General features: G+C 43.2%; 1 protein-coding gene across 3 annotated transcripts in view; it reads left to right on the top strand.

Annotated features, from left to right (window-relative positions):
• The window catches only part of Shab (potassium voltage-gated channel shaker cognate b), a 126,820-nt gene that overhangs the window by 40,160 nt on the left and 61,742 nt on the right, over positions 1-24,918 (top strand). For all 3 annotated transcript variants that reach the window (XM_080271282.1, XM_080271281.1, XM_080271280.1), the window contains exons 2-3: positions 4,603-5,431; positions 21,495-21,733. In XM_080271282.1, the coding sequence (XP_080127408.1) occupies positions 4,603-5,431; positions 21,495-21,733 (1,068 nt within the window). The remainder of the gene's footprint in view (positions 1-4,602; positions 5,432-21,494; positions 21,734-24,918) is intronic.

Here is a 24,918-nt window from a genome sequence, read left to right on the forward strand (position 1 = left end):
GCAATGTTTATGTTAATCTGTCATAGGGGATACCAATGCTTATTTTTGTTGTAGGACACATCATTCTTTGAGTTCAACCAGTGTATAGTTTTATATCAGTAGGACACAACAATGTTTACGTTTTAATTACGATTTGGAGACACCAATGTTTTCGTTTACACTGCAGGATACACCAGTTTTGGGGTTTATCGCTGTTCGACACAACAATGTTTACGTTTATCTATATAAAACACCAGAATTTACGTTCACCTCTGTATTAAGGACAACATCTGTATTTACTTCTTATCTTGCAGGACACACCAATGTTTTACGTTTACCTCAGTACTACAGGACACCCATCAATGTTTATCTCTGTATCACAGGACACCAATCTTTACGTTCATCTCCTTACTGGACATTAAAAACGTTTCTTTCAGTAATGAAGGACACAAAAACGTCCCTCTGTACTGAAGGACACCAGTAATTATCAATCCTCTCTGTATTATAGTTATTCTTATTTCACGGCCAAGCTGACCCCCTGGAGTAGCCGGGCCCTGCAGGACTCCCGGCACTGACACATGGGAGGACAGGAATGGGGACAGGTTGGGGAAGGCCACTTGAAGTTCTGACGTCAGCACAGGCATCTAATCACTGTCACTATACAAACATTAATGGTTAAGGAGCATGTACAGTACCTTAACCTGATCACTATTTTGAGGAATTATAATTTTACGACCTGATCTGAAACCTCTTCGCTAAGAATTGCGTAAATGTAGATTATGTAACAGCTCCATAAGGGGATAATTATTCATTAGTGAGGTGCAGCAAGAACAGATTTGTAGTACTATATCAGTTAACTGTGGTACTATGAAAGTCAGTCAGTGATTTTTTTGTTTTGCTTAGTACCTTCTGCCATACTGATAATCGGCAAAATAATACTAATAATAATAATCTGTAAATGATACTAGGGGGAAAATACTTTAAAGATTGTCCAGTGTGGCAAAGAAACACATACTGTCAACTTCAAAGCTAAATACCATCAATTACAACTCTCGCCTTTGACACAACAATGGTTGAAATAATACACAAATAACGTGGAGGAATTATCAGCTGACATCATCACTCAAGTGTGTCTTCCACCTCTCCCCTCCCTACACATGTTATCAATTTATCTCTTTACTAATCACGCACATCGCCCTTTCAAGACAACGTTACTAGATGTGTTTTATCCAGATCCATACTCGTAAACAAGATCTGGCACTTTTGGTAGACATGTCCTTCGTATTTATGTTATTTTCTGTAGTGGTCATGATTACAGGCATCTTTACTCAACACAACATTACACCAACTTTTTTCTTCATTTTACAGATTTCGGAGACTACCCTTTCTCTCTCCATCGATTTTCCTTTTTTTGTGATAAGTTTATGTTTCTCGACGGTCCCTGCCCTCACCCCCTCCCTCAGCCGAATCTCTATACCGTGGCTCAGACCCATTGAGACTCAGCCCTCAGAACAAGACTCCCAAGTATAATGCAGGTCTTATTAAAACTGGGCGCGCGGAGGTGTGAGCAAACCCTTATATTTTCAGTCATTTATGGCACACCGTTTCTTATACGTAACCAGCTTCCTCCCAGCATTTCAAAGCCTAGTCAGCGAAGATGCAGAAATGTCAGGCTTAGTCTCTCATCGCCAAATGCTTCAGGGATTATCTTTAAAAAACTGAGGCTCGCCCACACCGTCGTCCTCTCAATTTTAATATGGTTTTATAGTGACTGGGAACCCACACAGGCGACGCTGCTCAGTCATTTGGCATACTGGGGTCTCCGGTACTCATTCCAGCCCCTTCAATCCGGTGACATCTTTTCGAGGCCCGTGCTCTGAGTGACACAGGAGGCTTCTTGGCACCTCTTCCTTAGCGATTTTTTTCGTTTATCAGATCTTAAAATTGTCGTGTATGTTGCTAGTTATGCCATTCAAACATCGATATATTTTGCATCAGACGTACAAGATGACACTGAGATGGATTGTACAGAATAAATCACTAAGGAAGAGGTGTTAGGGCATCTCCAAAGCCACATAGAATACGACCTCTAATTTGTTCTTGCTACTTTCTCGGCAGTTTTATTCAAATTAGCAAAGATTCTCGTACTGAAGGGGTGAGTGAACACTGTATCTCTTGCGGTTCAAAAAGTCTCTGGTAAACTTGAATAAAAACTCTGAAAGCAGCAAAAAATGAAGTAAGAGATGTGTCATGGGAGTGAAGAGGCTAGTGGTCGCAGCTGCCGTTCTGCCTGTGGACCACGAGAAAGGAAGAAGCAGATGTGATGAATATAAACCCTGGGAGGAATATCACAGTCACCTCTCCACGGACCTTCCAAAAAGTGAGAAGTATTTGGCATGGCGTTGATTATCGGTTTCAGTAAAGTTAAATATCGATTTTTAGTAGAGTTGAATATCGGTTTCAGTAGAGTTAAATATCGGTTTCAGTAGAGTTAAATATCGGCTTCAGTAGAGTTAAATATCGGTTTCAGAGGAGTTAAATATCGGCTTCAGTAGAGTTAAATATCGGCTTCAGTAGAGTTAAATATCGGCTTCAGTAGAGTTAAATATCGGCTTCAGTAGTTAAATATCGGTTTCAGTAGAATTAAATATCGGCTTCAGTAGAGTTAAATATCGGTTTTTAGTGGAGTTAAATATCGGTTCCAGTAGGGTTAAATATAGGTTTCAGCAGAGTTAAAAATCGGTTTCAGTAGAGTTAAATATCAGTTTCAGCGGAGTTAAATATCGGTTTCAGCGGAGTTAAATATCGGTTTCAGTAGTTAAATATCGGTTTCAGTAGTTAAATATCGGCTTCAGTAGAGTTAAATATCGGTTCCAGTAGGGTTAAATATCGGTTTCAGCCGAGTTAAAAATCGGTTTCAGTAGAGTTAAATATCAGTTTGTAGAGTTAAATATCGATTTCCGTGGTTAAATATCAGTTTCAGTAGAGTTAAATATCGGTTTCAGTAGAGTTAAATATCGGTTTCAGTAGAGTTTTATATCAGTTTCAGTAGAGTTAAATATCGGTTTCAGTAGAGTTAAATATCGGTTTCAGTAGAGTTATATATCAGTTTCAGTAGAGTTATATATCGGTTTCAGTAGAGTTAGGCCACAAGTACATCGTTCCATGGTGAGGTTAGGTCCCTGGTGTTGGGTTAGGTGGTTTATCTCGTCACGTTCTGGAGATCTGTGTATTTACCATCAGGCTACGTCCCCAGATGTTAAAAGATGAGAGAGATACGCCACCCACACCTAACCTATCCCACCTAACCCAACCGTAACCAAGGTCCATATTCCCGTGACCTTAGATGGCTTGTGTTGACCTGCTTAAATCACAACCTTAGCGATTTATTTTCCCATCTGCGCCGTCCTATTCCACAGTATGTCATTTTTTTACATACAGGAGAATATTAAAGGGTCACTGGTGGAAAGATACACTTGGATGCGGTTCGATCAAGCCACCTACGCTCACTGGAATCAACTCTGTCCCGGACCTCTCTACCGCCGCGCTGCCAGTCTTCCTAGCATTGTGGTGGGTCCGTGGAGAGGTAGCGGTGTTCTGCTTCCATATACGAGAACTTGGGACCACCACTGCCACCCGCCCGGCCAGACCACCACCTTCCTTTCTACCGTGAAGTCAATGATCATCAAACAGCCAAAACGCTAACAGTTGCAAAGCTCACAGTTTATATCCAAAGATGGGGACTTTTTTTATGAACGATGGTATTTGATTTCACTGGTATTTCATGTACTTAAGATGTTTAATTTATTTAAAGTAAGGAAAAATGTCTACGCAGCATGAATACTTATTTTTAAAAGCAGTTTCGTAGACTCAAGAGTACTGACGCGGAGTACAGGCTTAAGTCCTCATCATGTAACGCTTTGAAATCCCTAGAAGAATATTATAAAACTATTAATTACTTTCACCAGTTAAAGCGCTGATCTCCCTAGCTGAAGAACATTACAGAACGATTTGGTTTAAACTCTGAGTCCATTAAATCCGACGTAATTCAGGTTTGTACTAAATGAAATTGTGAATAGTAATGAGTGGACCTGAACTGCATCGTGTATGGCCTGCAGTGACCCGACACGACCCAGGGGCACCGAGGCGACACACGAAGCTCGGCCGGAGGGATAAAGCTGACGGCTCACAGGACACCTGCTTAAATGTTCCAAGCAGATTGATGGTCACAAAAACATATTGATCTGAGTTGGTTTTTCTCGAGAGGAAGTTTCCGGAAGTACAAGAACGTTTAAAGTAATTATGCTTTAAAAAATGACAATATACACAAGCACTCAGTACGCACTTCACAAACTCGATTACCTGGCGGAGTGGTAAAACACGGACAACTTAGTAACGGAACAATATTGTGCCCGAGAGCACCAAGCCACACATCCCAGTCTTCTGCACTCCACCATTTGTGCGTGTGGTGGTGGGCTGGCCGGGGTGACTGACTCTGTCGCCAGTGAGGGTACAGCCGCGGCGGGAGTGAGGGAGGGGGAGGGAGGGACTCAGCTCGCAGGGAGAGGGCCGGTAGGGGCCAGGGAGCACTCGGGTGACGGTGTGGGTTCTTGGTTTCCGCAGGTGCTGGCTGTGATCTCCGTGATCTTCATCGTCATGTCGACGCTTGCGCTCGTGCTCAACACAGTGCCGAGCTTTCAGGGTCCGGAGCAAGGCGACAATGAGAAACTGGCCATGGTGGAGGCTGTGTGCATCACCTGGTTCACCCTCGAGTACGTCCTAAGGTTCGCCGCGAGCCCCAACAAGTGGAAATTCTTTAAAGGGGCCATGAACGTTATAGACTTGCTGGCCATTCTGCCCTACTTTGTATCATTGTTCCTCATAGAGTCCAACAAACACACAGACCAGTTCCAAGACGTGAGAAGGATCGTTCAAATCTTCAGAATTATGAGAATCCTTAGAATTCTAAAGTTAGCCCGACACTCGACGGGTCTTCAGAGTTTGGGCTTTACTCTGAAAAATTCATATAAAGAGTTAGGTTTGTTGATGTTGTTTTTAGCCATGGGCGTGTTAATCTTTTCGAGTCTCTGCTATTTTGCGGAAAAAGACGAAAATCCAGTGTACAAAAGTATACCGGAAACTTTCTGGTGGGCGGGTATCACGATGACAACGGTGGGGTACGGAGATATGTATCCCATCACGCCGCTGGGCAAGGTGATAGGGTCCGTGTGTTGTATCTGTGGTGTGCTGGTCATTGCGCTGCCCATCCCCATCATCGTCAACAACTTCGCCGAGTTCTACAAGAACCAGATGCGGCGAGAGAAGGCACTCAAGAGACGCGAGGCCCTCGAGCGAGCCAAGAGAGAAGGCTCAATAGTCTCCTTCCACCACGTCAACCTCCGTGACGCCTTCGCCAAGTCCATGGACCTCATAGACGTCATCGTTGACACAGGTAGCGTTGCCCGCTCGCTGCTGGGGTCGCGGGGCGGGGGCTCCCTGCGTGGGCCCTCCTTGGGGCGCTCACAGTCCCCCACGGGGGGCTCACACCGCTACTCTAAGGTGGCTCAGGTGGCTCCCGTTGACGTGGCGTCCGGGCCCTCTCGTGACGCATCCCCACAGCACTCCCCCTGACACCTTCGCTGCCTCCACCACTCACGCTCACAACCATCCCCACACACACACTCACTCAACCCAGTATTCTCAACTTGGTCTGTATTCCCGTCGGTTGAGGAGGCTTCCAAACACTTCTTCCTTACCATTTTATCTTTGTATCTGGCACGCTGATATATTCTTGTTTGCTAGTTTTGCAGTCTGTGTCGATATAACACATACAGATAACAGAAGATAAGGAGGAGGTGCACAAAAAGCCTTAGGAAGTTTTGTAACACCTCTCTCTTAGCGATTTATCTTGAATATTACACCTCAGTATTCCCTTATATCTCTTCATATCCATTTATTACCGACACCTACTGCATAAATAACAGTGAATATTAACGTGCCGTATACAGAAATACACTAGTCACGAAGAAGTGCCAAGACTCCGAAACTGATGAAAATACGGGACTCACACATACACTAATCCTAGGACGTATTCTGTTGATTTAGAAGACTCCCTAACATTTTTTCCTTCCTAATTTATTTTTGCATATGACACTAAGACCCTCTAGTGTGTTATTCATGCTGTGTTCATATTAAAAACACTGAAATAGCATACAAGAGAGTATTAAAGTGTAGCATAAAAATAAATCGCTAAGGAAGAGGTGTTGGGTGCCCTTCTATGCTCCGCCTAGAATACAGCTCCTAGATCCACTCACCCACCCATAATTTACCACAAAAAAAAAAAAAAAAAATCCACATATTCCCAAAATGGTTCTCCCCGTCCTCAGCTCATGTCTCCTCCTTCAAGCATCTCATCGCCTTCCCTCACCCCATCCCTTCACACAGTCAAACAGTGATCAGTAATATTAGCATCACTCTAGGGTGTACTCAGCAATTTCCTCCACACCCTCAGCATATATTTTTTTTTCCCCCTGAGATATACTGCGCCTTACTTCATAGTGTATTTTTGTACCTGCCTCCTCTTACACCTGTTCCCAAATGATGTAGGGTCAAATTCCAGGTCGTGGTGATCTCGTAACACGTTTATCTTAGTGATTTATGCTGCACATTTCAGCTAAGTATCCGCTTGTATTTTTAAGCGAACTATGTAGGCATGGAAACGATATCATACAAGTCAGTGCTAAGGGGTAATGTGCAAACTAAATCGCTACGGAACAGGTGCTACGAAGCCTCCCATGGCGACTAGAACACAGGCCCTAAGCATCCCATCCCAAAACATTCCCGTCCCATCACACAATATGTTATACCAAGTGTCGTCTCGCACGTCCCCCCATCCCATCAGTATGATACGCGTGACCTGACAGCGACACCATCCTCCCTCCCTCCAGTCATTAGCTTCACTGTTTGTATATATATATATGTGTGTGTCTCTTACACCGAGGGTACAAAATTATGTGAGTGTAATCTTGACTCTTGTTTTCCTCATTATTCTTCCTCGGCTCCAGTTATCTTGCCTCCTTCTATTTCACTTGACTTAAAAAAAAAAAAAAATAATCACTCCTCTCTCTGTCTCTGTCTCTGTCTGTCTGTCTGTCTCTCTCTCTCTCTCTCTCTCTCTCTCTCTCTCTCTCTATGCCGAGGTTCACAAGTGCCATATGCAGAGTCTTCTACACGGAGTCTCACCTTAACATCTGTCTCTGAGGGTCGAAATCTTCTGTACTGCATCACAACCCACCAAGCGATTAACAAAGGCTTCTCTATAACACCCAGTACAAGTTATGTCCTTTGGTATGGCAAGTATTTCACCAGTATTCCCCCCTCTGTTCCAGGCTCTTTACGCCAATATGTGTCATGAATAACAATAGTAAACCACTAGTAATTATCCCTGAACTAATGGTGGTCATATTAGGATGGGTGATAATAGGCAAAGGTCACCCGCTGCACAGGCTGTTGCTCAAGACTGCCACCCATCTACACACCCATTCCCACACCTACACCCTCCATATACCCTAAATTACACCTCTGCACACTCGTAAGATCAGGTTTCTGTCCACTTTCTGGCTTCTTTCTTGCTGCAGAGAAGTCACAGCCAGGGTATCACACTATCCAAACACTTCTGGCAGTTTTTTTTTAGACTGCACAAGAAACAGTCATCACGAACTTTTCCTTGTGTAGCCAAACAAAACTTCAAAATGCCACCTGAAGTACTGTGGGCCTTAATTCAGTTGGAAATTCTGGCTACTTCCTTCTAGCAGGGGAATGGTTTGAGAGTGGACAGAAACGATGGCTAGAGAGTGTGCATTACCCCTACCAGAGCCCATGGTGAAGTGCCGTGTGGTAATGTTTGCGACAATGTTCTAGTTGTCACGAGACCAACTGTACACTACGCCTTGCTGTGTGTACATGTATATATTTTAATGTGTATAAGTATTGGCTGCGACAACACACACTCCACACATCACAGAAATAGATACACACATTTAGCAAGTTAGTGTCTTTATGCATAATAACAACACACACACAAAACTCCTCCAAAGACGCTTCCTTACATTTCAAACCTTAGTTTCTGTATGATTAATAGTTACAATAAATACAGAACATCCCCATAACATACATCCATGGATATTCAACAGGCTAGGTTCTATACAAAACTAGAGAGCACTCAGAGACCGCGTACCTCTGTCATTGCCATTAAAAAGCATCCGGATCCGTGGAGATAGTGTGTGGCATACGTTGGATCCTGATGCGCCCCAAAATTCAATCAATATTTCCTTGAGCCATGGCCCACTCTTCCACAAAATTTTCTTGGAATTCATTGAGATCTTTTCGAGATATTGTGCGGGATACATAGGATCCGGAGAGATATTTTGTGGACAGACAAACAGACTAACATGAGTGATCGCATAACCTTCCCCTAGCTTCGTTGGCGGAGGTAAAAAAAAAAAAAAAAAAAAAAAACAGCACTCCCCTATAGCCATATTTCCATACATTTAACGAGTTCGCTTCTAAAATAACAGTAATAAAACACAAAACACTCCCTCATAGATACTTCATGCATTTAACAGTCTAATTTCTATACAACAAATACTTAACCCCTTTAACCTGAGGATGTAATTTTTATGTTATTCTTGCTAGTACCACACGATTTTATTCATCTTTGGAGGCTACTGAACCGGACGGGGCCTTCTTAACCCCTTCAGTAATCTGTCCCAGTCTGAAGTAAAATCGTCTGGTGGGAGCAAGAGATGAGAGAAATAAAGTACACGGGCTGTTGCTGTTCCTGCTGTGGCCTCAGGTTTATATGAAACCCGGACCAGGTGGACTGCAGGCTTAAGTTGCCCTACAGTCCATCCTCCGCCTCTTCTGGGGACAGGGAAGTAGCTGAGGGACGTTTATATAACCGGTAGTTGACCCATCCAGTTATATCGGTGCCACCACGTGAAGGCGTTCCTCTCTAGCACCACGCACTCGGGTTGAAGGGGTTAACAATAGACAGAACACTCAAAAATCAGAATATCGATTTTTAAAATTATACACAGACTCTCATACAGGTACAGTTATCATTTATTTTAATTTACGGTACAGTTTTGTTGGTTTTATACAATTTATATACACAATATTGTGCCGGTTAATTCCCGATTGCTAAACCCGAGTGTACATTAGCGAATTAGCCGACGCATGCAATCTGCCGGAACAATAGCGATGAGGCAGCGCGACCAGGCTGTACGATCGAGGTAGTTAATTGCATGAGTCGGTCCTTTAGCCGAGAGCGCTGGCCAGTTTAGTTTTGTTTAACTCATTTAGCTATCGACTTACTCATTTATACCCCTCATCAGTAAGTGGAAAGAGGATTAATTATGTATTTGTTTATTTCAGGACAGAACTGGTGAGGGACGCCTTCCCGTGGTGGCACTGATATAGCTGGGTAACTCCTCTGCCTGGTCATTCACACGTTCCTCATTTCATTCCCTATCCTCTACAGGGAGGATGGTGCACTGCAGGCGAAGACAGTTTCATTCTGCAGTCTGCCAAGGTCACATTCAGATGAGCCTGGGATTGCAGCAGTAAGAGCAATCAGGACAGAGCAGTTTACATAATCAGTCGCTGCAGAATGTGAGCAAATTTTTATCGCTGCTCAATCTGGGTGTTCACAGCCTGGAAATACTGTAAACGGAAGAGCCAGAATCGGATTTATTTTATTTTATTTTTGATATTTATAGCACTTATTCATAGATGGTTTTCCTTTTTTTTAATTATTTTTATACTGAGGGGGTAATAGCAGTATAAATGACTGAAAGTGGGGTAAAGGGGGCACATTTTTACCCTTGTTTAGCTTCTTTGCGCCACATAGATACACACACCCACTTACACATCATCTCCACAATACACATCAGAAGCAGCCTAGTTGTACCTTACGTGTATAGTATATGGCGGTGTCCTTATATATATTTTTTCTACATTTGAGGCCCCTACCCATCCTCTTTAGCGAGTCTAAGTGGATTAAGTGGTCACAAGAGAGATGCACTTTGGCTAGCAGGTCGTATTCTCGTTGGCATAAGAGATTCACTACTACTTCTTCCTTTCTATACTCTTTTCACATTAACTTGGCCTAGACTTTCCACCCCTCCAGGTTAAATACTGTGTTGTAACAGTAGATTAACGCTGGAATATAAAGCCAGCCACAAGGCAGGGCAATGGTAATGATGTAGAGCCTCTGTGCTTTAGTCTGCCACTGAGCTACGTGAAATAAGCTGCAAAAGGGCGAAAATCTAGGCCAAGATAAGGTGAAAGAACTATAGGTTATTTCTGCATATGGCACAATGATATTCCCTCTATGTCGATGCCATAAAAAAAATACATTGACATACAAGAACATATCGTTGTATAATACATGAAATAATGCATCTTAAAATTCTCTTGTATTTTGCCTGTATATCTTAACATACCTTGCATCAGTGACAAACAAGAGGGTAGTATGGCGTAACGTGGCAAATAAATCGCCACGGATGAGGTGTTACGATATCTTCCAAGCCAACGAGAATTGGACCCCAATAACGTGCATCCCAAACATTTTATGCAAGATATCGATAGCTGTTTGTTTTTATTTGTACTCTAAACAACACCTTAACCCCTGAAATCCAGCGACTTATTCTTTACTGAACTCTTGCTATTCCAGACGATTTTATGCAGCCGGTAGATTTCTTGTGGGGAAGGGGTAGATGAGGGTTTTATCTACTCCCTCCAATCTATAAATTCTACCCTGAGCTAAATAAAATCGTCCGTAGATGATAAGATTAATCTCCACCCTCACTGGACTGAAGGGGTTAAAGCGTCTGGTAGTGTGAGGCCTCTAAACCCCTCCCCCCTCAGCTGAAAAAAATCATCTGAAGTACAAACCCTCCCTCGTACTAAAAGGGTTTGTGAAGACTCAATTCCAACCCCTCCAATTACAAATAAATATAATCGTCTAGCGGTACAATGAGGTGGAAAATATTGGACTGGAGGGATTCAAGGGGTTGCCGAGGTGATTTTTTGCAGTGTGTGTGTGTGTGTGTGTGTGTGTGTGTGTGTGTGTGTGTGTGTGTGTGTGTGTGTGTGTGTGTGTGTGTGTGTGTGTGTGTGTGTGGAAGAATGGATCCTGAACTTGCTTGTTCGTGAGTGCATCTTTGAGACCCAAATGACGATGTGCAAAGATGTGAGTGGGTGTGTGCGAAGGTAAATGAGTGCGTGCAGAGCTATGTGGTTGCGTGCCGAGGTGTGTGGTTGCGTGCAAAGATGTATTTTGCAGAGGTGTGTGGTTGCGTGCAGCGGTGTGTAGTTGCGTGCTTAGGTGCGTGGTTGCGTGAAAATGCGGCGAGGTGATGAGGGTGTGGTTATGATGAAGCATGTCGATACAGTCATCCCCCCTCACACACACACACACACACACACACACACACACACACACACACACACACACACACACACACACACACACGCACGCACACACACACACACACACACACACACACACACACACACACACACACACACACACACACACACACACACACACACACACACACACACACGCGCGCACACACAAACACACACACTCCCACCACATCCAGTGCACTTCTCAATGACGGACACATAATCACGCTTTTCCCCCAGTGTCTAACAAGGTCTCTGTAGGAGTGAGGGCGTCCAAAGCATCACACTGATATAAGCAAACGAAGCAACAACAAACAACATATACGTGGCAATTCGTAGCTACGCAAAAAAGATACAAGCAAAATTCCCAAATAAGACACATAATGCACAATACAAACTAAAGATACAAATAAGAGTAACACAAAATACATAGCACACATAAGAGTTCAATACAAATTACGCAATGTATGTAAAATATGCATAGAAAATACACCACACATATAAAAACTCAAATATAATACGCAATACAACTATGATATAAACATTCACATTTTATACAGAAGAATCATACACCATACACAGAGTACAAAATCGTAGCTCCGTACACGGATTAAATACACCCATTCGTAAGCACCACGAAAATTTAAACATATTCGTAGCATCAAAAAAAAAGACAGTAAACATTCTTGCCCCACACGCTTGAGGTAAACATTTTTGGCGTCACAGGTTCAGTAAACATTCATTGCGTCACGATGTTATAAGAAGCAAATTGTAGCGTTACGTTTATACATAATATTCGTAGCTTCAGTACTTTATATCAAACACAAACAGCTATAATAAACACCCGTAGCGTCACAAACAGATATAATAAGTACTCATAGCCTCACAAAAATCTGTAAACATTTGCAGCGTCACAAACGTCAATAGTAAACATTCGCGGCGTCATAAACATCTATAGTAAACATTCCCAGCGTCACAAACGTCTATAGTGAACATTAGTAGCGTCACAAACGTCTATAGTAAACATTCGCAGCTTCACAAACATCTATAGTGAACATTCGTAGCGTCACAAACATCTATGGTAAACATTCGTAGCGTCACAAACATTTATAGTAAACATTCGTAGCGTCACAAACATCTATGGTGAACATTCGTAGCGTCACAAACATCTATAGTGAACATTCGCAGCGTCACCGTCACAATAAGCACATTTGTAGGGTCGCAAACTTATAATAAACACAAAATCAGAGAAATAAAAACACGATTATTTAATACATCTCTATTCCTGTTAGTCCCATGGTAGACTATCATGGTACCCCCTACTATCATCTCCCCTCCCCCCCCTTCCTTAGTCTTCACCATGCTCCCCCCTCTCTCTTTCACACACACACACACACACACACACACACACACACACACACACACACCCTGTCCATACGCTCATGCCCCTCGCACATAAAATTCCTTACAGACTCACCCAGTTCGATAAACATGCTTAAACTTTCACAAATGAAGCTATTCTTACACGCACACACGAAGCCATGTATACATAAAAAGTCGCTCATGCAGTCACGAACACATAAACCTTCACGTGCTCATACATGGAACCACACATATGTAGAAGAAAATGCGCGCACACACACACACACACACACACACACACACATACACAGTCAAAACTCATCATCCAACACTCACACACGACTGTACACACTAAACTGAACTGCGTGTAGCTTACAACGTATACATACATACATACATACATACATTCATACACACAGGAGGCATCGAGGGACGTTCCTTGTTCCTTGACCTTCTCTGTTCCACGTTCCATGAAGCATTATGCACCTTTTTTCCTCCATGCTCCTTGCACCTCCACGTTCCTTTCCTTTCACGTTCCTTGTTCCATTCACAACTTATACTGTCACGTTCCCTGTTCCTCCTGGTCCTTGTACCCTTTACCTCCGTCCCCATCCCTCCCACCCTTCCACCATACCCTTCCCTGTTTTCCCTCCACCTTCGAGTCACACATATTTCTCCTCCTCCACCCCCTCTCTCCTCTCCTGTCCCCGTCCCATCCCAGGTTACTCCTCGCCTTCCCCCTCTCCAACCCTCCTTTTCCTCCTCCTCCTTCCTGGCAATTCCTTCTTCGCCTCCTTCCTTCACCAGCCCTCTCTCCCACTGTTCACTTCTCTTCTACTTCTCCAGTCCTCTTCCCACTCCTTCCATATCCCCTCTCCCCTCTTCCTTTCCAGTGACACACCTGTTTACTCTTCCCCCTCCTCTTCTCCAGTCCTCTCTTTCCTCCCATTTTACTGTTTATTTCCCGTTTTTCCCTCCTGTTTACTCCTTTCCTCTCTTTCTTCCTTACTCGTACTCCTCCCTCCCTCCCTCCCGTTGTCCACCCTTTCCCTTACTTCTTCCCCTTTCCCTTTTCTCCACACCTTTCCCTCCTTTCCCTCCTCTCTTACCCTCCCCTCTTCTCCACTTCTCTCCCTCCTTCATTTCCTCCTCCCTCTCCCTTCCTCCAGCCCCTCCCCTCCTCCCTTCCTCATCTCCCCGTCACACCCAAGCCCGTCACGAGAGAGCCCGGCCGTCTGAAAAAATAAAATGATTGGAGTCAAGGTATCGCCCATGCCCTTCACCCCTTCAGCCTGAGGACGTCTTTTTTCTATTACTCTTCCTACCACTTCCCTATTATTATTATTATTATTATTATTATCATTACCATTATTATTATTATTATTATTATTATTATTATTATTATTATTATTAACCTTTGGAGATATCTTTCACGGTGGATGGGTTTATCAGACATCTTTTTAAACCCTCCACTACAAAAGGTTTCCCCAAAAGTTAAACACAAAATCGTCTGAAGTCGGAGGAACAGCAAGACACAATCGGACTGAAGGGGTTTATACAATGCCAAGGTCACAAGTCCTCTCCTAGTTCCCTTGACTCCATGACTCCTAGTATTTCCCAGGTGGTCAATACAACTTATACAGCAGAATAGCGATGTGTATGAGGGACGTATTTCCTCTTTGGAGACCCCGTAGTGCCTCTTCCGTAGCGATTTAGTCTATCTGTTACAACTCTGTGTCGTCCTGTACGTTGATGAGGAGAAGTATGTTGAAATTAAAGTTATATCAGTAACGTACAGGTGAATGTGAAGGTGTAACAGGTAAAATAAATCGCTAAGGAAGAGGGCCAACGAAGTCTCCTCTAGCACTTGGAATACGGGCCTAAGAATAAACAGCAACGGGGCCCACGCATAGATTATATTTATACTCTGACACCTTTGTAAGAGCATGTGTTTTTTTGGTCACCAGTTTTAAAATATCAGATTTTTTGATATGATTTGCCGTTTGCTATTTAATTTCAGAGACACGGATGTTATACAAGGGTCGCAGTCTCGTCGCTTCAGGAGGCCACTAGCACTTCTTCGTGACTAGTTTATTTCTGCATATGGCTCTTTAATCTTGTGTGTTATTTATGCAGCCTATGTCGATGTTTAAATGGCGTAAATAACACACAAGAGAGTGACATGGAGTAATAAGCAAAATAAATCGCCAAGGAAGAAGTGCTAGACAGCCTCCTGAGCCGATGAGAATAGGGGCTGTGTTATCAAAACTGGGTGTGCGAAGGTGTGATGAAGCCCCCTGATTTTGACGATAAATACTGGAATATGTCACTATGGTCGAACCTTTCAAAATTTTCCGTATCGTTGCTGACTGCACTCCGTAATGTGGTATGCAGGCTGATTACACTCATTAATTACAGGTGTTCCTTACGTAAATATCAAAAGTTAAAGGGACAAGCACAGGTGTTTAGTAAATGACCTACAGAAATTGGCTTTACTACACCCAACAGTTACAAGTGTTAAACAAATGCAAAGTCAGAAAATGGGGGACTTTATTCTTTTTTATTCTTTTTTTAAAATCTTTTTTACACCTTCGCACACTCAGTTTTGACACCCCGGCCGAGCGAGCCTAAGCAGAGCACTGATAATGTAGTGTGCTGATATAACGCCTTGGTTTCCTTCTTATCCTTCACGTGCTTGCTGGATTGTTTTTTACTTTGTGTTAATGTACTAATGAGGAGTTTCATTTGTATGTTTTTTGCATTCGCCGGCTCAAGGTTAAAAACCAGTGTCTCTCTGGATGGCATTCTATGTGACTTTGGTGAATTCCTAACGTCTCTTCTTTAGCGAATTATTCTGCAAATTACAGTTCAGTATCCTCTTATCTGTTACTAAAAACCATGTCAGTAAAAGAACATGAATAACATACATGAGAATGAGAGAGGGGGCTGTGAGCTGGGAGCAGGGCAATGAAATGGCGGGGGGGACAGGGTGACATGGAGGCAATTTGTTTGTGGCCACCCCTTACGGGATTAAGGCGTCTGGCAATACATAGATAGAATGCTAAGGTTAAATATGCAAAATAAATCGCTAAGGAGGAGGTATTACGTGGCCGCCAATGCCATCAAGAGTACCTCTCTTTAACCTATTGAGCCTGGGATGTCTTTTTCATTGTATTCTGGCCATTTCCCGAACGATTTATTCAGCTCAGGAGAGATTTTACGAACTGGAGGGTGTAAATATGGACAGATTTTTGGAACTGGGTGTAGGTAAGGACAGATTTTTGCAACTGGGTGTAGGTAAGGACAGATTTTTGGACTTGGGTGTAGGTAAGGACAGATTTTTCGAACTGGGTGTAGGTAAGGACAGATTTCTCGAACTGGGTGTAAATAAAGACAGATTTTTCGAACTGGGTGTAGGTAAGGACAGATTTCTCGAACTGGGTGTGGATAGGGACGGATTTTTCGAACTGGGTGTAAATAAGGACAGATTTTTCGAACTGGGGGGTGTATAATATATAACATTAATAAACTCCTTCAATATGAAAGGCCTGTCCTAAGTTGAAAAAAAAAAATAATAATCAGGTAGCAAGAGAAACCAGAAAGTACGTCACACGGCTCCAGGTACTTAATCCTACAAGAGTCGTAAAAAGAAAGAAAGAAAGAAAAAGAAAATCATAATCCGCTGTTAATATTCCAGTGATGCCATGTGCCCTGCGTAGTGTAATGTTCCCGCCTTAGAGGTAACCAGAGAATCACATATGAAATAGTAGTAAAATTTTGCAGTAGTTAATCTGTACAGGTATAAATCTCACATCAGCCATTTGATAATTCCTAGAGCCAAGTCTATAAAATCATATGCTAATACTTTAATCGTATATCAGTCATATCTTGTTTTAATCTTGCTATCCTCGTACCATGTTGTTCAGCTTAGGAGGGACTTTCAAGACTGACGGGGTTAGACAGAGCCCTCATCAGCCTCTCCAGTACCAGAGATGTGCTGGGGAGGGATCCTTCATGTGCTGGCATCAATATCAAGTGCCTGGTTATACAAAGGTCCCTCAATTACTCCCCTGTCCTAGGAGAGGGTGATGTTGGAATGAAGGGCAACTCGAGCCTGCAGTCTACTGGGTTCCTGTTTGAGATGAGCCTGGGGACACAAACACAACAGCAACAGTAACAGAGATCTTTCCTAGGCTGAATTAAATTAGCTGTTCGGTAGCCAGATACAACCTTCGACCGATTTTTTTTTTCACCTTAGGCTGCGTCCACATCAAATGCTTGCTGGTGCGGGCGGCTCCAGGTAGGAATTTTGCATCACTGTAACCCAAAGGTGTTTTCGTATACATCCTCTTGCGTCCAGTGGGGGTGACTTATATGGACTGAAGATGTGCAAAAGTCTCACCACCGCCTGCACCAGCAAGTACGTGGTGTGTATATAGTCTTAGGGAGAAATATCAGGTTGTGGTTGTAAGAGGAGTTAATGCAGCCCGTACCTAACCCTCTAGTTTAAGAAAAAAAAAATCTCTCCCAAATTGAATAAAATCGTCTGAAGGAAACTGGGGTAGAATGAAAAACACGTCATCGGAGTGAAGGAATTAAGCTTTCTAGATAGGGGAAACTAGGAGCCGACAGCACCACAGATAGTTGCCGTGGCTTAAAACTAACAGGAAGACGCCACTCTGTGTACTTTTATTAGTTTTCTGAGGCACACAAATGTTTCATGACACTTTCTATCATAGTTTTGTGTACAGTGTTTCCATTGTTAACTTGCAGACGTCACAACCTAGACCAGAACCACCTCAAACTGATACTATACTCTGTTCACTTTAACTAGGCGTAAAATTGCCATCTCTCCATCTTAAAAACTGAGCTATAACAAGAGATTAACACTAGAATATGGTGCTAGTCACGACAAAGTGCTATGGAAAGGATGCAGGGCCGTAGTATTGTCTTATGCTGCCATTGAGCTACAGGAAATAGGCTACCAAATGACGAAACTGTCGCCAAGTTAAGGTGAATGAACTATAGACAATGTTCACTTGATACATATCCTCCAGTCCGTTGCTGTTCCAGTGGCCTAAATCATCACCATTCCCCTTTTTACTTAAGTTTAATAACTCTGTGTGAGCGATAGATCGTGTTAGAACTTTCCTTAAATCCCAGACCTTTAGTACTGGATGAAGTTCATACCAATAACTAGTACTTACCTAATGATTATAGAAACTAGATCAAGACATTGAGATCAACAGTTATCTTAGTCTAAGATTTTGCACTGTGAGTGACTCGCTGTATATTTCTGGTCACTAGTTTGAAGCTTAAATAAAGTATGACTTTTGTATAATTTCTTTCTCATTTGTCCATTACAAACACAAGAGTAAAGGCAGGCAACAGCCCCCTCGGCACTCAGAGGGTGGTGGTGGACTCACTAGGTTTGTATGGTAACCACAAAGATGCACTGATCACTGACACAACAGTAGCAACACTGTACTTCATGTGGTAACTACCATGACTCTGAAAGACAGTCTTTCAATTTGCAGAACCGAGAGTAGCGCTGACAAAATGGCTGAATAATTCTGTCACTTCTAGTTGCCAACACCTTGTTCAGTCGCCTTGACCTTGCGGCCGCCTTGACCCGAGTACGGTATTGCCAAGGACTGGTCACTGGGGGCGCCTCAGCCTGTAACTACTTCTTAGACTGATGCCATAAATTACTGCCATATCAGAAGCTTGTCCTCCCTGAGCTTAGTCATGGCTGATGGACTTGTTAGCAACTTAGTGAACTCTTGCACATTGCTCAAGTACTGTCCAGGTAATTTTGATGACCGATGGGAATGCCGCGCAGTACTTCAACGTATTTTTGATGCATTACACTGCAGCATTACGACTGTTACTCCTAAACATGCAGACCTTTGTTTGAAGAGAGTGAGCTAGAGGAGAGTAGCGGCCGTAGGCAACTGTACTTGCAGCAATATACTCCCCATAGAGCCAGACTAAATATATGAGATGATCGACAAGCATATATATATTACATTATAGATTTATATGGTCTGATGAATATATATATACACATTTTTTCTTAGATGATCTAGTTGCTCTTGATGCCCCCAAATTAGCTCATGCATCTGTCACGCCCCCTGGCTCCCGTGCAGAACAACATCACAGTACATTAAAAGTGTTGCCTTTGTGTAGCCTCTTGCCAGTCGACCCAGACCTCATTTACTGTTGTGTTTTTTTGTGTAAGCAGTTTTATGAGTTCGTTCTTTTTTCCTTGCTCCATTTTTCCCTCTGCGGAACTCTTGTGTTTTGTGGAGATCAGTACTTTTCTTTCCACTGTTTGTTTTTATCTTGCAGTCTATGTATATAATCATCTGTGTTCGCAGCACTTCTGTCTCTGTGTTGTGCGATTTTACATTAACACCGTGCATTTATTCTGAAAAACGCACAGTATGCCTCTTTGCAATATAAACTCACTACCAAAACATTTCTCCTCCAAATCCAACTCCTGAGGCAACGATCATTTTGGCCTTTTCAGAAATAAATGCCCTTCTCAAGAACACAGCTGATCTTGGGAACTAGGACTCGCATGATTTTCTTTAGTTCCCCTGAGGCCTTGCTACCCGTGCTTGTCCCCTCCCCCCCCCCCCCCGCCTCTATTCCGGAGAAGGGGCGTTGTGTACCGTTGTTACCTGTTGTGGGTCCACCTGTGTAATTGTGTAGCAGGTCTTACAATGTACTAACCTTTTCTGTGCTTTAAATCTCCTTTCTTATTTCCAGGCTACACGCGGAGTACATTTGAACCCGCCGTATTCCAGGTAGCATGGGAGACTTCGTAGCGTCCCTTTCTCAGCGACTTATTTTGCGTATTGCGTCTTTTGTTCATCCTCTTGTACGTTACTGAGGCAAACTCTGATACCATAAATATAAAAAAAAAATATATATAGGACTGTTAAGGTGTAATGCATAAAATAAATCGCTAGGGAAAAGGTGCTACGAAGGCTACTATGTCATCTAGAATACGCCCCCTTATTTCGCCAAACGTATGTGTCGACATGATTTCATCCCCTTCAGTCTAATGACGTATTTTTGTTATAATTCATTCCTGTTACCACCAGACGATTTTATTCAGCTTAGGGAGAAGGAACATTTACCAGTGAAGGGGTTAAGGAAAGCTGCAGTTAACCCCTCCACTTCAGTCTTAAGGTAAATAAAATCCTCTGGAGATAACCGGGAAAAAAAAAAATACGTCCTTGGATCGAAGCGGTCCACTGTGATTGCCACTTGCACCAGCTGGGCACCGTGCATAGCCTCATGAGTAAGGAAGGATATCACTCTATGGCCTCGGCTGACCCCACCTACAAACACGGTGTCATATTTTTTCTCCAGTCACATTGCATGGTCGGCCCCTCAAGCGCGTTTGTTTTGACCTGACGTGGCCACTCTCACAACCTTCATACTTAGTTACGTAAAATTCAGTGACCCTTAGTGAGGCAAAAAGTGAGTCTCCTTGATTACTAGTGAAATCAACCCTCCAATCTGACTACACCTGGCCATGAACCGAGCCGAAAGAGGTGTGGGATATTCGTCAGGTTAGGGTAAACGCACTATAGGTTTTTTTACCTGAATTCTTTTTAATGATAAAGTTTGTAGGTGAAGGTGTCATGTGCCATTTTATCAGGGTATATATATCTACTCATTCTACAAACTTTGCTTAGCCATGTTCTCTGGTGCTGTACCTTGATATACAGATTTCCACTTTTCCGTATACGTGTAGAGTAATGTATTGACAAGTAATTCTACCCCTTTTTTATTCTCTATCCTTGTCACCCCCTGATCATAGTCCTGGCGGTCTTGTAGTGAGGTAGTGCGGCATGAGGGCTGGGGTGAGTGTTCAGTGAGGCCTCAGAACCCTATTATTAACACGGAGAAAGCCAAGGTGTGGGACAGGCCCTGGACTTTTACGATAATTTCTAAACTATGTGATAATCATGCAGTGCGTCCGGCCTTTCTGTATCGTTGTTGACTACACTCTGTACTGTGGGATGCAGGCTTCATCAAATCTTCATAATTACAAGACTTCCATGTATGACCTAAAAAAAAATGGGGGTCTGAGGCTGATTGCATCTAAGAATTACAGGTGTTTGCTGCAAAAAAAACAAACAGGTAAATGAAAAATTAAAAAAAAATAGGTGCTCGCTTACACCTTGGCGTATTCGGTTTTAATAATATGGCCATCAGAGCTCCGGCCGGGCCTTCCACTCCTGCCACCCTGCCCGCATGACGCTAGTTAGAGCTCAGTAAGGAAGGCTGGAGTTAGGGGAGGAGAGGAGGCCCGGCTGAGCTCCGTAGTTAGGGTCGTATTTTTGGCGGCGTGGGAGGCTTCGTAGCACTTCTTTGGCCACTCATTCTGCTTATTACTCATGATCATTCTCTTGTGTCTGGTTCATCTCATCTTATTTATTGGTGTACTTTGCATCAGTGACATACAAGAGGATACTGATGTGTAACGTGCAGAATAACTCGCTAGAGAAGAGGTGTTACGGAATCCTCCCCAAATGCCAGTCAGAGTAGGACCCTCAGTAGCAAGTGATGGAGAGACGAGCCCGCCAAAAAGCTTGAGTATCCGCAGAAGTCAGTGTTTGTTTTGATGGTGATGTGGCTCTGTTTGTCTCCTGGTGGTGTAGGTCACAACATGTCCCAAGCAGATGCCAACTCGGTGGCTGGGGAGTCGATGAGGGCCGGGCAGACGGGGACGGGCTGCTACAAGAACCACGAGCACCACATGGGGCGTCTGCAGAAGGAGGCGCAGCAGGGGGCGGTGGACGACCCCGGGGTAATCAAGACGGCACCCGCACCCAACATCCTCGACCTCCCAGCCACCGAGGACCAGCGACCCCCGGGTTCACCTGACTACCAGACGCCGGTAAGTCACCCATCCTACTCCCTACCATCCTAACCTGGCCTGTCTCACACCTTTCCTTCTCTCCTTCTCCTCTCTTAAACCTCCTTCCTTCCTCTCCTCCCTCCAATTTTCCTCTTCCTCTCCTTTACCTCCTCGTTTAGCTCTTCCTCGACTGGTAACTAAATCCTTTTTCGTCTCCTCGATACACTTCATTTCTTTTTTATTTAAAAATGCCTCCTAACTTTTTCATCCCTCCAGTTTTTTCATGTTTCCTTTTTCTGTACCTTCTATTTCTGTTTCAATTTTTTTCATCTTGTACGACATATCTTCGTCTATTGGTTTAGAGCCATCAGCTCTCTTGCTTCTCACAGTTTTTCAGCTGAAGGAAATTTCATCATAATGGCTTGTTATTAAAGTTTTATTCAGTACTCAAACAACCCTTTCCAACAGTGTATTTAGAGTGTCGGAGAGAGGTGTTATAATCTTTATCTCCTTTCTCCACCTACTCCAACTAATCAGCTCCAAAATAAACTTCCTTAACTAGTGGTTTATTTCCTTTCGAGAAGCATAGAACCTTCCTTTTCCGCCTCCTCCTCCTCCTCTTCCCATTCCTTCACCTCTTCCTTCCAGTCCATCATTTGCTCCTTGTTCTAACGTAGTCTTGTTGGCGTGTCTTGTGTCAGTGTCTCCAACTAAACTACTTTCAGATTTTTCGATCCACGACCTTGCTGATGTCGACCAATTTGTGTATAGCGTATTTTATTTCAAGCATTTCCCCTCCCTCTTCTCTGTGCATGAACGAATGATTCCCTTTTCAAACTGCATCCGTCTTTTCCAAATCTCTTTATGTGACGGTCGATCGGTGAGACATTTCATTTATGGCCGTCCTGGAGTCTGCTCATGGAGTCTGTTTATCCTATTATGTGGACGTCTTGGGATCTGATTCTCCTTGTAGCATTTCTGAACCAGGGATGATATTTTTCTGCAACCACTATTTTACGCTTGACTCATCCTCTAGTGATCCCTTCCCCCACCACCACACCCCCTGTTGCCTGGCATTTCTTTACTACCTCAATCGACACCATACAGTATCATAGGAAAATTGTCACCCACAGAATTTTGTTGACATGTGAATGCAAATACTAATATCTCTTACACAACAGCGATTATACCGTATATTCTTCTGTTTGCTGCGAAAAAAAAATACTAGTTTGAATATACAAGCGAAACAATAAAAAGGGGGTTTCTTACATACAGTAGGTGGCGTGCACTTACACACACACACACACACACACACACACACACACTTTTATATCACAGCCTTTTACATGTATAAAAATAAAATAAAATCAGTTCCAAAACGAATGTGAAAAAGGAACTTCTCCACAACGATGTGTTTGTATTATTCCCTTGTGTGTCATGCTCTGAAACACACTGTGTAATCTGTTGTCCATAACCATTAACTTTTTAAGGCTATTTAACAACTCAGTAAGGGTTGACAATCAGTTAGATATTATCTGTTACTCCAGTTGAGTATATCAGAATCCACACATACAAGAAAATACTCTTGGTTACGAAATTACAAAATCAAATTAACAAGTCCATCTTCTTTCATACATGTCAGTCACATACTCTAAATGAAAATGCACTTCTTCATTCTTAACTTACTGTTGACATACACACTTATATATCTTCACAGACTTAAGCTTATCAAACAATCCCTCTGTAAACAGATCAACAGAAAAAGAATAATTATGACACAAGAAAAGACATAATCTTGGCAATACTGTGTATCATGTACTTCGAAAGCCACATCAAAAGACGGATATCTTCAGTAAACTTTAAATTTTCACTCTCTGTTCGGCTGGTTCAGGCACCCAGGAAGGGCAGATGATCTTAAGACCATCACTATCCACAGTGCGGCGAGGGAACCGTCTCGAACTTACGTCTAGGAGAGATGCACTAACCCCAATGTGCCTAGTAAAGCTAACGAAACTGACCACGAAGGTTCATGAGGAAAGATAAATTAAGTCATCAGGAGGTAACAACTAGCTTGTCATGAAAACCAGCCAACACACACTACCCTCCGCACGTCTCTGACACCCTAATAGACGATACGATTTTTTTTCCCTTGTTCTCTGGGCTTCACTCTGTTGCTCATTGACCTGTCGTAAAACTTCCTCCTCGCATCCCACAGTGGCTCCCCACCAGCTACGTCAATGTTCTTAAGTCACTAAAGGACGCGCAGCCGCATCAGATCACAAGTGAACCCGCCATTCGTCTAAAGATCTATTTTGGGGATGTAATCCGTCACCAAAGGCGATCGTAAATCCGTCTTTACCGGGACTTGCACAGAGTTTTCCCACTGACAATAATAGAGGGTCGTACACCTACTGCCTTGAACACAACAATGCTCATGGCATACATACCCACGAGTACGCTGTCTGCCAGTCTTCCTATACGAGATAATCCTTTTACAGGTGAGCAGGGTTATCGTCCTATTTCCAAAATCAGACAAGTTCCAAATCATACGAGTTCTCTCTCTCTCTCTCTCTCTCTCTCTCTCTCTCTCTCTCTCTCTCTCTCTCTCTCTCTCTCTCTCTCTCTCTCTCTCTCTCTCTCTCTCTCTCTCTCTCTCTCTCTCTCTCTCTCTCTCTCTCTCTCTCTCTCTCTCTCTCTCTCTCTCTCTCTCTCTCTCTCTCTCTCTCTCTCTCTCTCTCTCTCTCTCTCTCTCTCTCTCTCTCTCTCTCTCTCTCTCTCTCTCTCTCTCTCTCATTGCTCCAAAGGTTCAACTGTTTATCCAGTATCATGGAAAGGTTGTCACATATGGGATGAGGGAAAGGGGGATTCACCCAAATCGCTTTGCCATGAATTTGAGATCCAAGTCACGGTCAAAATATATGGCAGTAGTCAGATTTTGATTGTTTAACTTTCAATCAGTTGTCTCCAAACATCCTTTTCAGTCATTCTGCTGCGCCATTCCTCTCATAGTTAACCAGGAAAGACAGAACTTTCGTACATCAGTGCATCTACCACATACGGGAGCTGTGACAAGGCTCAGTCCTGCCTTGACTGATTTGATTTAGTTACTTGGGAAAACTTGTGGATGTTGGTGATGAGGTTGTCGACGCCTCTGGCTGTGGTAGCCTTCCCATATATGCCTAGAACAACCGAACACAGAAGCGATAAAACAACTTAGTGGAGTC

This window comes from Coenobita brevimanus, chromosome 45, assembly GCF_032717465.1.
Source record: "Coenobita brevimanus isolate Jiangsu-jjx chromosome 45, ASM3271746v2, whole genome shotgun sequence".
Taxonomy (NCBI): Eukaryota; Metazoa; Arthropoda; class Malacostraca; order Decapoda; family Coenobitidae; genus Coenobita; species Coenobita brevimanus.